Source organism: Musca vetustissima, unplaced genomic scaffold (assembly GCF_032173495.1).
Source record: "Musca vetustissima isolate MV318-11 ecotype Yass unplaced genomic scaffold, APGP_CSIRO_Mvet_v1 utg18749, whole genome shotgun sequence".
Lineage (NCBI taxonomy): Eukaryota > Metazoa > Arthropoda > Insecta > Diptera > Muscidae > Musca > Musca vetustissima.
The window spans coordinates 299,866-316,305 of NW_026882420.1; the positions used below are offsets into that span (position 1 = coordinate 299,866).

A 16,440-nucleotide genomic window follows, 5' to 3' on the forward strand; every position below is an offset into this window, starting at 1 on the left:
TACAAAAAATAATTTATAAAGCTTAACACACTCGAAAGCTATAACGAAATTACTATGATTTTTTAGATAGATTATCATTTAAACATGATAATCCCATTTTAAAATGAATAACAGTGCTATATATATATAAAAAAATTATAGTCTCTTATTCGTCATATGCAATATCACCCTGCCGGGCATACTTTTTTATTTCACATGACATGTTTATAGTTTTCATTCAAATCCGTTTTTGCTTCTCCTACACAAATATGCTTTTGTTAGTTACGCCTTTTTGCATTTTAGCTGACGATATGTAAGTCAATTTAGAATTGTAATAAATCTGTTCAATTCGATTATAGAAAAGGTTACATGCCGAAATAATTTGAAAATAACGGACAAAAATCATTGTTTTAATCCCTGTACACCAAACGAAAACTTCCACTGACGTCCACGAGTCGCCCTGATGGTCTAGGTCGACAGTTGGGTTGAGAAACACCTAAATAATATCCCTACAAAAAAAAGAGCTGGAGGTATTCTTCTTCGTATAGGAGAGCTGGATGTATTCTTCCTCCTATATCAGAGCTGCAGGGTTTCTTCATTCTTTCCTATAGGGGAGCTGCGTGTAATTTTCTTCCTTTTGGAAAGCTGGGGGTATTTTTCTTCTTATAGGAGAGCTGTAGGTATTCTCCTTCATATAGGAGAACTGGAGGTATTCTTCGTCCTATAGCAAAGCTGCATGTATTCTTCTTCCTGTAGAAGAGCTGCAGGTATTCTTCTTCCTGTGGAAGAGCTGCAGGAGTCTTCTTCCTGTAAAAGAGCTGCAGGTATTCTTCTTCCTATGGAAGACCTGGAGGTATTCTTCTTCCTATAGGAGAGCTTAATTTAATTCCTTCCTACAGGAAAGCTGTGGAAGTGCTCAAGATATTATTCTTCCTGTGGAAGACCTGCAGGTATTCTTCTTCCTATGGAAGTGCTGCAGGTATTCTTCTTCCTTTGAAAGAGCAGGAGGTATTCTTCTTTCAATAGGAGAGCTCTAATTCCTTCCTATAGAAAAGCTCTGGAAGATCTGCAGGTATTCTTCTTTCTGTGGAAGAGCTGCAGGTATTATTCATTCTAGAGGAGAACTGTAGGTATTCTTCTTCGTTTGGAAGAGCGGAGGTATTATACATATGGAAAATTTTTAAATTTTTTTCTTGAATTATGGGTAAAAATACCTCAAGAATGATTCCTGAAGATTTGATCCAAATATTGGGATATACAGCATTTTTATTCAAAAAAGATACAAGTGTACCCGGTTATTGATCGTAGGTATAATCCTTAAGGATATAGCCCAGAAAAGATGACAGTGTACCCAAGGGGAGTGGTTGACATTTAAATTAAATGTTGTATGTCCCTGGTTGTAGGGGTTATACGCAAATATTGAAGGTGCCTTTTGTTAAGATATGGTTTTAGTATTGTTATTTAGGGTGGAAATAACAATACTAAAAAATGGCGGAAATGTCGCTTCAAAATTGTACACAAAATTCCGACCAAGGACGACACCTATAATTTTTGGTTATGACTTTTAGAGGATGAAATGGACCAAAAATTTATTTTTGTCTTATCATGGATATCACAAACGTTACAATAGAATGATAGATCGATAATTATCAAGGTCAACATTTATCTGGTCGAATGAACCACGATTTGTGTGTGTTGACCCCTAATCGGTCGAAAGGGTGCACATATCGCAAAATACTGCCAGGGCTCAGAATAAGTAGACGAGCGCAAAAATTGACTTTTAGATTTTTTAATATATCCTCTGAACAAAAATTCTATTTTAAGACTTTTTGATTTTGTAAAACCAGTTCAAAATCGATTTTCTGCTTTTACCGAGTAATCCAAAAATCGACTAAAAATTCGATATTTATACGAATTGTTGTCAACAGATAATATAAAGTTATGGAATGTGTAATTTTTAAGCAAATTGGGTTTTGTGATAATAAACCAAGTATTTACGAAGAAAGTCTAAAGTCGATCTTGAAAAATCGACTTTGCGATTTCTTCAAAGATCAAAAGTCGATTCATCGAGTAGTCGATTTACTTATCCCTAGTCAGTGGTAGTTGTGAAGGACGGCCCCGTCCGACTACATTGCTCCGCTCACTGGTTTTTATCTTGATGTTAATAATGGAATTCTTTCAACATTATAATGGAATTCTTATAACATTATTATTAAAACAAATCAAACCAAACATTTAAATATCTTAATACATAAAAGAAAAATGGAATTGAACCACTTTAAAATTAAGCGACTCCTATGTAGATTATTTATTCGAATTTTGTATTAGTTTTTGAGATTTTTTAGCTAACAGCTTACGACAAACAGCAAACTAAAACTAATATATATATATATATATATATAGAAAAATCGGTTTATTGAAACTTTTAATTTTACTTCGCTTAAAAGAAAAACTGGTTAATTGTTTCAAAAACATATATTAAACGAGCACCCTTTAAGAGAAAAAATATAATTTTTGTAATGGCGACGAACTTCATTAAAATTTGTATGTGCAACCCTAAACTTTTCTTGCACATATTTTCAACCTTCCAATCAAATGTCTACGAAAAAAAGAAGATCTTACTCAATTCATTTTACAATATGATTTATAAATTTCACGATTTTTTAGATATTGTTTGAAAACTTCGTTTAAGCGCAACGAGTTTCGCTTATCCGAAGTTCTTTTAATTGAAAATCCTGCTTAAGAGAAAAAAATTTTATGAAATTAGGTGTTTTCGCTTAACCGAATTCGACTGTATGCCAAGTTTCTCACCACGCGAAATTGAGACAACAAAACGAAAAAAATGTAGTTATCTTGCAAAATTAAACTTAAAATCTATTTTTCGATTTTGCAAAGAATATTTTCATTATAATTACATATCTTCCTTTACAAATTGATTTTCTCGTCAAAGAGTGCAAACAAGATCATTTTTAGCATCTTGTGCACACTTTTTTCATTAGTGGCGCCATATTTAGTAATATTTGTTTTCCCGGGTTATTGAATTCCTTGGCGACATTTTTAGTCGGGCTGAACGTAACAATATTGCGAAATTGTGAAAAGTTCAGTAATCCTAAAAGTATGCTGTGTATTATTGATGTTGAAGGTAGTTGTTAAACTAAGTTCGAATATATTAAAATTTTCCACGGTTCAAACACCAACGCATAATTTTTGGCATTGCCAATAATTACTTCAAGTACAGTAATTCATCGATTTCATATGTTTCATTATTATTATTTTTATAGTCCAACATTGTTTATTGTACGTAGCTCTTATGGACTGAACATTGAGTTGTGAAAGACCTATACATAAAACATACATTGTTATAAATAACTCAAAATGAAAATTCAAATTTGATTCGCATGAACTTTGAAACTAACTTTGATTTCATCATTATTGACAAATTTTTTGAATTTGTTATACTTTTGTGTTAGGGATAAGGCCTCAATTGCCCTGAATTGTCTAAATTTATGTTAACGTGGAGGCTACGAAGCATGATACTTTAATTTATATGAATATATTTGAAATATTTACTTGTCTCCAACCTTGCAAAAATAAGATTAAATAATTTATTTATATGTATTAGTAAAATTTCATCTAAGTATGTAATCAAATCTTATTTAATATATATGTACAACAACTATTTGCAACATTAAAAACCAATTAAAGTAATCAATAAACATAATATTCTTTATGTTTTCTATTTCAGCTTATTTCTATCAATAAATAACAATTCCCTGCACTCCAGTTCCAGAAGTCTGCTGTTCCCAATCCCCTTATTTTTTTCGAACACATCTACAATACAATTTATCTAATCATAAAATTATAAATAAATTTAGCATGGTTTGTGGATCCGATTAGTGCGATCAACGATAACATCGACATTTTAGTGTTAAGCCTAAAAGTATGCAACATGTTTATGCCATGAGATAACTACGTTTAGCTGTTTGGCGATTTTAGTATTAAAGCAAACTATATAAGGAATGGTAAAATCATATTTAAGTGCTACATATCGACTCGACACCTATTACCTATCCAGTCTCAAGTCCTGTTCCAGTTCGTGCGTTACGAGTTAAGTATTTATTGCATCCAGTTTCCTATTGCAATCATCCTTATATATTATTGTTACATAATAATAATAATTACTTTTTGTATTATCCTTTGTAAAAACAATAAAAACAATTTATTTTATAATTATGTGCGAGTTTTATTTGACTTACAATTTATTCCAATCCAATAAAGACATTTGCGGAGGTCTACGTAATTATTGTCTAGTGCCGTGGTGGAGTATTTATACCCTATAAAGCTATGTTTTAAGTTTATGTTTAGGTCGCCCCAAGAGTTCGTAACGCCGCGAAATACTTTAAGTATACCGATCGTCATATCTCGATTAGGTGAGCCGATCTAGACATCTGTGTTCATATATATTATTTAGTAATTCATGATCGCTTTGAAATTTTGCATGAGGTTCCAGTGGAGTTCAAGGACAAGGCCTATAATTTTCGGTGATGATCAGATAATAATTTTGGGATGAAGTGGAACGAAAAAATATTTTTTGTGTCTTTTTTCCACTCGATATATCGGCCACAATTATCAGCCGAACATCACAACCCACGGTGAAGGGAATATGGACAAGTAATTAGAAGAGCTGAACTGAATATTAGTAATATTCGAAAAATAGTTCAGTGTAAGAAAGAGGTGCTATTGACTTCTATTCGGGCAAGAGGGTGCCAATATCACGAAATATTGCCCAGACTCGGAATAAACATCCGCAGAAAGTTAGAGTTCCGTGGTATTTGTGTAGGGTATCGTATGGTCGGCCCCGTCCAACTATTATGCTCCGCTAATGGTTTAGTATTAATATTTTACATTTTTTTAGTATTTTCTACATTTAGGTGTGGAATAAACCAAAAACTTTATTTTCTAGAGGCTATTATAATATGCATAACATCACATATTTTACACGGTGAAGGGTATCTGACCAAATACTTATAACGGCTGTTTTGACGATGTCGGTCAATATTCCGGAGGTAAAAGCAACCAGCTGTTGACCTATAGTTGGTCAAGAGGGTTCAAATACCGCGAAATATTTCCAGGCTCAGAATATAGAACGGCAGAAAGTTAGATTTTCGTGGTAGTTGTGTAGGATATCATATGGTCAGCCCGTCCGACTATACTGCTGCGCTCACTTATTTACAGGATTTACAACATTATACAGGGTAGGTGAAAACCTTAGGTTATGTAAAGTTTGGTTCAAATCGGATATTCCGTTCGCATGATATTACAAAATTAAAATTAACCAGAAGGAATGGACCGATGTTCTCATTCTTCGAGCTTGATTTAAGTTGGGAAGAAATATTATGATGGGTAACGTTCGTAAGAAAACTGCTTTCTCTTCGAATGACACACAGACGGACGAACATTCGCCAAGAGGTCATAATGTACAACGCAACATAATCGAAGAAAACGTTAAGCATGGTATGAATCCATTGAGCCTAGTTATGACCGATATGATGACCTCTAGACCGCATGGTGAAAATAATTATACACATTTTCTATTTTAATTTCACCACAAAAATGGCAAAGTCCACACAAAATACTTTATTGAATAAACAATGGATTTTGTTTTGAATGAATTGTTGTTTTGTCTCGTACACAAAAAGTATTGATGATCAACTTACATTAAAAAAAAACATATATTATTTAACTCAATAACTGTAAACACAACATAAAATCTCTTTGATGACTCTACAAGACCGACGGATCAGCGTCAACCACCCACAACGGAGTCCTCCCGCGTCTAATAATAACCAAATGAGATGTCGTGCAATGGCTGAGATGTTCCCTCGGGAAGGGCATAATCACGCGCTAACTGATCTAGCAGACTACCACCACCTCCGCTACTGCGACTTTGTGGTTGAGGCTGAGGATAGCGGGGTTGTTGCACGGGAACGGCTTGTGGTACTGGTCGCGGTGCTGGAGAGGGTCCAAATTGGAATGGTTCCAAAAGTGGCCGGCCACCAGATGCTGGTCCCAGAAAACCTTGAGCACGAGCACTGGATGGAGATGGAGTCTCTGGTGCTGGAGCATAGACGGGACGCGAAATGCGAAGATTTGATGCGCCACCATCACCAAATGATGTGCTCTGTGAATAATCGGGTTCGGGACGTGCTATCTTTGGGACTGGTGAATAAACAACATCTGTGGTACGTTGTGCTCCGGGGATTTGAAGTCTTGGAGGAGCAGGTCCTACAGATTTGGGAGCTGGGATGTTTTGTGGGACGTACTGGGGTCTGCGTGGTGGCTCTGGTTCTGATTCTTCATCCTCATATTGAACATATTGTGGTTGGGGACGAGGTTGTGGTTGAGGTGGTGGCGGTGGTGGAGGAGCTGGTCTATACTGGGGTTGAGGACGGTTAATGCGCTGTAAAGACGGACATATATTTAATAAAATAAATAAACCCTTAATCGTCATTGTTTCATCTCACCTGTGGTCTCTGTGGCCTATTAACGGGTTCCTCTTCATAGTCTGGTTCGGGTTCACGCCTAGTTTCATCCACTAATGTGGGTGGTGCCACAGTTATACCCTCACCGGATGGCTGGAAACCATATTTGTTGGCGCCGTATTCAACGACACGCACTTTACCCGTCTCATCTACATAACCGTATTTACCCTTTACCTCGCCAGTGGCCAATTTCGTTTCTATTTTGAAAGAACCATCAGCACCTTCATAACCATATGTATAGGAACCGTCCTCATTGTGCCTGAAATGTAAAAAATGAAACGGAATTTGTCAATAGCATAAGATTGGATTTGAATAAAATTTTCGTCTGCTTACTTATTAATTTGTTTTAGAATAGGTACCGGTGTCGGTCTTGGCACTTCCTGTGCCGTATTCGGTCGCAGTCTTATGGGTGCAGGTCTTGGTGTGTTTTCTTGATAGTCTTGATAATCTTGCGCACAGACTGTGGTGGCACACAATAGCGATAATATCAGCAAACGTTTAAGCTGAAATGCAAAAAAGTTTTGAAATTAATATAAAAACTCGGTGTTTGGCTTAAGTATTAATAAATTATTTTTGCTGTAATATTTTTAACGAAATGAATACTCATATCAAATTGAAGTAAAAAACAAACGTTTGAGAATATTGCATTAGAGGAATGCCGTAGCATTAGGGATCCTCTATTGAAGGATTTAATACTGAAAATCGGATAAAACTCTAATATATATAAAAACTCTACTATATATATATATATATAATTACCCAATACGTTTCTAACTCACTAAGAACCAGATAAGACACACCAAATAGAGTTAATTTGACACTACAGATATGTGGAGGCTACATAACTGTATTGTAAGAGTATTACAGCTTAGTGTGTCCCAAGAGTTTGTAACGCTGCAAAATATTCTCTAATATCTGAGTAGATGATCTAGACATGTGTCCATCCGCCTGTCTATGAAATTGTCTCTCTGGTCGCTCCACAGAGTAAAATTATGACCCGAACACCACGAAATTTTGCACGAGGAAGGGAGCCTGGAACAATATGAATGACTATTTTCATGATGATTGGTCAATATTTAGCGAGCCCCGACATTTTTGTGAAAAATTACAAAATATTTAGCGAGCCCAGACATTTTTGTGAAAAATTACAAAATTTTCATTCTAAGGCGTATATATATGAAATGGCTCGAAAATGTTAGTTTTGTCAGGTTTTCTAGTCTGTATAGAGGGCTTAATTATAAACAGAATATCACAATTTTTTTCAAGGTTAAAGGGTTCTGGTCTACTATTGAGAATGGCTGTTTTGATAATGTCCGGTCATTATTTAGGGTTAGACTTCAGTGGTAGTTGCGTACTGTATCATATATTCGGCACTGTCCAACTATACTGCTCAGCTCACTGGTTTGCAACGCCGTTTCTTAAATAATTCAATTTATTTAGGTACCAAATTATTTTCACTTCCGTACAACAGAAATTTCAAATTGCCTCTACTTTCCTTATGTATTGTACAGGAAGAATTTATCCTTTTCTTAATCTACGAAAAATCATAAATCTTAAATTATTTTAAGCAATATATTTAATAAACATACTTCGAGTATGGAGATGACCTGGCCGATTTTTCTGGTACCCTCTCAGTATCAGACTTTGATTTGGTCCAAAGATTGCTCATAGTAGACTACTGATTCACTTTTTCTGGTACTTCTAGGATGGGGAAAAAGAAATCCACAAGGCCGGTCGTCGAAAATGTCGATATAATCGGAGAAATGATCGAAGTAGACTGGCATGTTAGCAGTCGTAACATCGCCAAGGAGCTAAAAATCGACCATAAAACTGTTTTAAACAATTTTCACAAAGCTGTATTAAATCAGAAACTCGATGTTTGGGTGCCACGCCAATTACAGAAAAAATAGGATGTATTGAATTTCAATCCAATTCAAGCCTTGGCGAAAGGGAATGAGATGGTGACTGGAGATGAGAAATGGATCACATGCGATAAACCTGTGTGAAAACGATCGTGTTCAAAAGGCACTTAAAACGGCGGCCAAAACCAGGACTAACGGCCTGCTATGCATTTGATGGGACTGGAAAGGGATTACTTCTTATGAGTTGCTTCCATATGGGCAAACGCTAAATTCTGATCTCTACTATCAACAACTGGACCGTTTGAAAATAGCAATTGACCAGAAACTGCCAGAATTGTCAAACAGGAGAGGTGTCGTGTTCCACCAGGACAACGCTAGCTACAGCGACTCGCCAAAAACTTCGGAAGCTTCCGCCATACAGTCCAGATTTGGCACCAAGCGATTATCATATTTTTCTTGCATTGCAAAATTTCTTTAATGATAAAAAATTGGTATCTAGGGCCTAAATCGAACATTCCGAAGCATGTTAAATCATAGTTGGACAAATTTGATGATTATGCATCCCAGGCGTTGAGCTATGATACAATTTAACTAAGCCTACCTTGTGAAACCCAGTGAATATCATTTTATTTATTTTCTATTTTTGAAAACAGTATTTTCAAGTGCCTTACAATTTTATACAAATCCATCCAAAAAAGAAATCCAATTGAAATACAGTCGACTCCGCATTACTGAAACGGAAAAAATCTGGATGTTTGTTTCAGTTATCCGATGTTTTCACTTAAGCGGAGTTCGGTTAACTGAAAATAATTTCAGTTATCCGAACATCTTATAAGAGAAACATTTTCAAGATATAATTCATGTTCATATCGAATTCGTAGGTCTCTAATTTTATGAAAATAGACGATAGAAATTGAAACTGGTTGACATGTTCACTGCTCAAAGGATTTTTATTATGAACAGTATTTTTATGCGTAAGGTTTCATACTAGCCGATTTAAGTCTTTTTAATAGCTGACTTGCCTGTAATATGGGGTTGTAAATGAGTAACATTCTTCCTTGCAAAATTTTTAATTATAGAGTCATATGTTTACATTGTTCCTATTTAAAATTCGGTTATCATCTTGAAGGCCTTAATAATAACATAGTGTAGTTAAAAGTGGAGGACCTCCTCAAAATTTTGTTAATTTTGTCGTTTTCGCATTTCCCCTATGAACGGTATATTATGTAACATATTTTGGTACATCTTTGTTACTTGTAATAAAATATAGAAATGCGGAACGGAGATTTTTTGAATTTTCCAAATTGTTTGGCCGAACGAACTTAACGTTCTTCGACGTCAAATTTATATATACCTGATACGTTCCATACGTTGAAAAATCATTAATTGCAGCAAAATATCTGTTAGGGTGGGCTTTGAAGATGTGTATTCCTCAATACAAAATATTTTGTAATTATCCTTCATTCTCACAATTTTCAGTAATATGGAGTGATTTGAAAGGAAATTGGAGTATTTGACTCCAAAAGCTATTTCAGTTATCCGATATTTTCAGTTATGCGAAGTTTCACTTATGCGGAGTAAATTGTGGGCGATTAACCTAAAATTTAATGATGCAGGAAATCAATTCCACTTATCCGACATTTTTCAGTTATGCGACTTACAGTAAAGCGGAGTCGACTGTAATTACTATACCACTATATTGTATATTACATATACATGTGCGTTCACTACTGCATTACTTACAATGTGGCATATGTAATATATATGCAACGATTGAGGTAATGAGACGTTGACTTGACAGTGAATTGATATGTCCCCTTTACATCTAATTTTTTGTTATGATCGTGGTTAATGGTATTGAATACTGAGTATGGATGGTATTAAATTACTATTGGCATCAATTTTACAATAGTAATAACAACTTTGTCTGGCGGAAAGATTTGTCTTCCGCTAAGTCTATGTATGAGCGAAGCAAACAGAAGAAAAAATATTACTCGAATTATATACTAGTCCTACAGTCGGAATCATTTATAACCATGCTGTTCAAATGACATTATTTAATAGTCGATATCAATAAAATATATTTGGGATATGATATTCTCATAAGCTATATTATTAAACGCTGCAAATAATTTCTTACACTTTTGGAAGTTATACCATAGACAGACGACAGCCTTAATTTGCATTAAAAAATTCTTAATTTGAATTAATATTTACCCCTGACAGATGATAGTTTCTGCATTTACAAAACAATTTTTTTGATTCAAAACAATTGTTTGTCTGTATGTAGATGTTCAAGATGTTGGCATTCGTTTCCAATATTTTTCGGGATTGGATCTTTAAGAATATATACATGGCATAAAGGAAGAATAGCAGCTAGGATGTTGCAAAACAGCTCCTAATTTGAAAGAATGTTGAGATTTGCCTTTATTTATAATTTTTATTTTTGTAAACGTAAACAAATTTGACAACAATTAATTGATTTTCGACAGCATTGCCATATTGAAATTGGTTAATTCAGTATAAATTCAGTTTGATTTTGTGCATTAAAAATGAGGATAATGTACAAGTTAATTTGAATTAAGGCTGTTAATTCAAATTAAGGCAGTCGTCTGTCTAGGCTATTATATTAAACAAATATATTTTGTATGTATGTTTAATTTTGTTGTTAACCCATGTTAACATACATAATATATTTTTTTATTTTATCTGCTTCTTTTTGACATTAGCGGTTGGCATTTTTTTTATATTTAACATACAATGGCTTTATGCAAATAAATAGTAGAGTTCGAAACTTTAACCATTTATTAAAAGTAGTTTAAAACCGTAACATTGCTACTTCCTCCATCAGTTAGTTACATATGCTGCATATGTACATACGAGTATGTTTTATACAGTACCGTATTACCATTTTATTGTCTTTTTAACATGTGGGTGCATAGAAAACTTTAAAACAGATTTGAATTTAAATCATAGAGATATTCGAACGAGGGTCGTACCATAATTATAGGGGGATTTGTTTTAAAATATACAGCCAAGACATTTTAGTTCGATATAGATTCACACTAAGTGTACCATTTGTATGATATCGAGCAAAATTATGTACACCGGTGGCCAAAACTATAACAACTGAAATTGCAAACTGAATAAATTACCTTTAAAAATAAACTTATAGTGAAGATTTTTTAGAAATAATATTAAATTTATTCGCTTTTGACAAATAAAATATATATGTATATGCAAAATTAATTAAAAAAAAAATTCTATGAAAAACTACTAAATAGACTCAATTTTCCTTGGTCAAAACTAAAGCAACTTTGTGATTTCTTCTTTTAAATAAATAAATTTAGGTAGTAATCGACAGTTGATTATGGCAGCACACCTACGAGGCATTGAACGAGGTTGATTTAGTTTCAGCCACCAATGTATGTGAGCTATAAGTAATTCAGGATCGATTTGAAAAATTGATATGTGCCAATTGGTATGCTCCAGTACAGCGTCTTTCAATTATAAAGTCGTAAAAAATATTTATGGGCAATAAAGCCAATTTTTATACCCTTCACACACTGTGTCTTTGTGCATAAAAAAAAAAAAAAAAATCGAGATAGACCCATGGTTCCTTTTGAGAATATGCATAGAATCACTTTCTGAGTTGATTAAGGCATGTCCGTCCGTCTGTCTGTCCATGTTAAATAGTAAACAAAGTACAGGTCGCATTTATGATTCGAATTGGATGAAATTTGGCACAGCTCATTTGTTTGGCCCAAGGACGAAACCTATTGAAATTGGAAAAAAATCGGTTCAGATTTAGATATAGCTCCCATATATATTTTCGTCCGATTTGAGGTAAATTGTGTACCAAAGTCCCTATATATATTTCGATTTGCACGAAATTTGGCACAGAGTACTGAATTAAGTCTAGAATGATGTTTGCAAAGTTTCGTAAAAATCGCTTCAGATTTAGATATAGCTATATAGTTTCGCCCGATTTTAGGTAAATAGAAATCTTTTCATTGGCACGAATTTTGACATAGCGTACTGTCTAGAATGTTTCCCTGAAATCGGTTCAGATATAGATATATAACAAAGACGCGACGTCTGTTAGGATATATATGTAGAATATACCCAAAGTGGTTAAAGGCATCATATAGTCGGCCCAGTCCGACTTTATTACTTTCCTTACTGGTTTAACATAGCTGAAAGCTTTATAACTCCGGAATTATTAAAGTATATGAGAAAAATTTAATTGCTTTAGATTTATTGATTTGTCGTTGCAAACTTTTCATGATATTGACCTCCATAGTTTATTTATGCATATGCTGAGTCTACGTTAATGTAAAACCAGTAAGGAAAGTAGTAAAATCGGACGGGGCCGACTATATGATACCATTCACCACTTTGTGTATAAGAAGCAGATGTGTCCTAACATACATCAATCTTGACCTAATTTAGTACGCTGTACACAATTTTGTGTCAATTCAAAAGGAACCATGTGTCTATCTCGTTTCCTTTTACGCGTTACAAACACCCGCAAATACATAATACCCTGTACAACAGTGTGGTGAGGGGTATAATGCTATGACATAAACGTGGATCTATATTATATATTTTTATATATGTGTCAAACGTAAAAAATCCGGAGGTTCCGTTATATGGATGAGATTCATAAATGTGGGTTGATATATCTTCAACTTTGAAAATAAAAAGTCTGCAATAAAAGCACCCCTCTGTTCAAAATTAAGGCTATCTATCTCAATATTTAAGACACTAAAATATAAATTGGATTTTCTTTAAATATTATATTTTGTCAGTGCCAATATAATAATATAATATATTGGCACTGAATATAATAATTATTTACTGAACTAAACCCATCTGGTCCTCGTAAAATCTAATGCTTCTACATCTGTTTCTGTTTGATTTTTTTCTTTCTTTTTATCTCCACTAACGGGTAGCATAGTGTTAATGCATTGCTGGCTGGTTGGCTGGCTAGATGGCCAGCTAGCACATTGAAGTTGTTTGTTCGGATTTTTTATGTAATTAAATATTCATTGTAATGAATAATTTTCTTCCTGAATGACATTGATCACGATATGCGGCGTTGGTGTTGATTGCAGTTTCAATTTTTCTCTTGTTGTCGAGCAAAAAAAAAGAGGTGTTTTTGTTGTTGTGTCTTTCTCTGATTTCCATTTCTATTTCAAGTCATTGGCCAACCAACAGCAGCAGCTAGAAAAAGTGAAAGGGCGGGTAATTAAAACGCACATTTCACAGAGACTGTGTACAGCTTGGCAATATGTACTTAGCTGGGTGTGCATTTTTACTATTTCTATTTCTGGTTTTACGTTTTCCCCCCATTGAAGGCAATTGCAATCGTTTAACAAAGAAATACTGAATGTCTGCAAATAAATAACAACAACTAAAAAAAAGTAAAACAAACTCAAACATTCTCTTCTACAATGAGGTCAACTAATGAACGTCCTTGTAGAACAGTTAATAAATTATATAGCAGAACACTTTATACACTAATCAGTCAGTGGAATTCGTTAACATTTAACAAATCTAGACATTCACATTTTTATTAGCGTTTTTTTTTTTCTTGTGTGGTCAATCGGTTGCATTTATGGTATTTTAGAATACGAAAATAGATTCAACTATAAATGGACTGGATTGGTATATAAATTAAATTGAATGATCACATCAGATTAGACGAATGTGTTTAAATACATTTTGTGTGACACCACATTTATAACTGTGTATAATCTTTGCCTTGGCATCTTTGCCATTGCATAATGAGCTACATGAAGAATATTGAAAATGATGTTTGGTAAATCAATTATTATTTTTACGAAGTTAAAGTTCCTGATTTAAAATTTGTTTACAAAGTAATTTTGGTTGTTGTTGTAAGGCTTTATATTTCTCATTGAATCCTTGTAATTTATATAGAATTAAACAGCATAGCTATCAATTTGACCGGACAAAAAGTAGGATAATATGTATGAGGCTATATCTAAATCTGAACGGATTTGAGTAAAACACAGGGACTGTTATTATACCCTACACAACTATGTTGTAAGGGTAGTCGCGAAATATTGGTCCTAGACCCAACTTTTAGTATACCAATCATCATATCTCGACCAGTTGTGTTGATCTAGATATGTGTGACCGTACGTCTGTCAACTATAATTTGTAAACACGATGCAGGCCACAATTAATCGTCTAATCGTCATGGACTGTTGCCAAAGAAGGCCCCTATTATTTTTACTAAAGATCGCTTAATATTTAGGGGATGAAATTGACCAATAACTTTGTTTGTCTGTTTTTTTTTAGAATTGGGCAATCTAGTTCACGTAGCGGATCGATCTTTCTCGTTCCTTTTTGAAAAAGGAATTAATTCCTTAATATAGTTCCGACTCCTAGATATTTCCTTTTAATCTCTCTCTTTCATCTTTTTTGTTTTGTGTTTTCGCTCACATAGTTCCGCGTTGATTCATTGAATTGAAAATTGCAAAAAATGAAAAATTTGATTTTAAATAATTTCTATTTAGTTTAATAAGCACAAACTATTTTTTTAAATAAATAAAGGCTACAATTATCTCCGGAACCACACGAGAATTATACATAGCAAGGGGGATCTAACCAAGAAACATTATGTCTCTTTTCCTTATAACACTGTGCAGCACGAAAATCTTGAACCAATCGAGACCACCAAAATCTTGAAGCTTGTGATGGTGGAAGAAAATCCCTAGCTGGGTTTTGCATTATTAGCTAAGGTTTTCTTTTAAATTAATTTTTAACATATTCGACTAGGGGTGGATTTTAGCACAATTTTCGAATAATACGTAAAACAACACCATCATAATTAAAATAGCACAACTGCAAAAAAATTTAAATTTCGACATACTTTTTCCATGTTTTTTCACACTTTTTTCAGAAACTGCTACTGACTGTGCATATATCGCTGCGACATGTCTGTGAAAAAAACCAAAGAGCCCAAACATTTTAATTTTTACTTCAATTTTGTACCTATTTATTGAAAAAAGCATGTCAATTTTTATTTCTATAAACAAACAATTGGGAGTGAATTTCTTTGGTTCATTTTGATGAATTTGTGAGGCTATAACTATCTGAAGGAGTCAACCAATGAAATCGGGGTTTTAAGAAGAGTTGTTTGATTTGCTATTGGCTATCTTCTTGTCATATATTGCTTGGTAGAGTCAGTAGCAGTTTCTGAAAAAAGTGTGAAAAAACATGGAAAAAGTATGTCGAAATTTTATTTTTTTGCAGTTGTGCTATTTTTAGTATGATGGTGATGTTTTATTGCTTTTATCTCAAGAGAAAATTTTTAGATCTAATTAAGTGGAATATTTTAAAAATTAATTTAAAAGAAAACCTTAGCTAATAATGCAAAACCCAGCTAGGGATTTTCTTCCACCATCACAAGCTTCAAGATTTTGGGGGTCTCAATTGGTTCAAGATTTTAAAGTTGAAAAATGTGTCACTGTGTAATCGATCAATATTTAGCGGGTAAAATCGTGTCTTTTGTGTGAAAAATGGGAAAATTTGCATTCTATTGCGTTTATATTTACTTCTGTAGGACAACGACCGGAGAAGTTGACAGTATACCCAAGAGGAGCTGTTGACCTTTCAATTTATACCAATTGTATTGCTGTATATACTCGTATGTAGGAGTTAAACTAAGAAAATTACAGGAGTCTAGGTATTCTGATTTATTTAGTATTACAATTACTACACGAGAGATATCGTGCTACACTTACAAATTTCGGTGATGATCAGATCAATTTAGAGGATGAAATGAAGATCGCCACTTTTACACGGAGAAGGGGATAGGGCCAACTAATTAGAATGACTGTTTTGACAACGATCATTTAATATGAAGAGGGTAAATGAACATTTACGCCACAAAATTTGTAAATTTTCACTCTAGGAACATATGATTAGGAATCATAAAAGGGTAGGAAAAAGTTCGGAGGGTGAATATATCGCGAAATATATATCAATGTATATCACTTTAAATGGGAGCTGTATCTAAGTTTGCG

General features: G+C 33.8%; 1 protein-coding gene across 1 annotated transcript; it reads right to left on the minus strand.

Annotated features, from left to right (window-relative positions):
- Window positions 1-5,810: 5,810 nt before the first annotated feature.
- Window positions 5,811-9,847, minus strand: LOC133328781 (tyrosine-protein phosphatase non-receptor type 23). Its single transcript, XM_061537326.1, has 4 exons — window positions 9,738-9,847; window positions 6,855-7,037; window positions 6,504-6,780; window positions 5,811-6,439 (listed from the first exon to the last, which is right to left on the minus strand). Exons 1-4 carry the CDS (start codon window positions 9,845-9,847, stop codon window positions 5,816-5,818), a joined length of 1,194 nt encoding a protein of 397 aa, XP_061393310.1. The 3' UTR covers window positions 5,811-5,815.
- Window positions 9,848-16,440: the final 6,593 nt, after the last annotated feature.

What these genes read in the sequence shown, in the direction of transcription:
- LOC133328781 (XM_061537326.1), bottom strand. Translation starts at nt 9,847, where the DNA reads ATGAAGGATAATTACAAAATATTTTGTATTGAGGAATACACATCTTCA. An exon ending in CAACGTATGGAACGTATCAG is followed by an intron (nt 7,038 to 9,737) that starts GTATATATAAAT and finishes ATTTCAAAACTT; the next exon opens with TTTTGCATTTCAGCTTAAAC. An exon ending in ATTCTAAAACAAATTAATAA is followed by an intron (nt 6,781 to 6,854) that starts GTAAGCAGACGA and finishes TTTACATTTCAG; the next exon opens with GCACAATGAGGACGGTTCCT.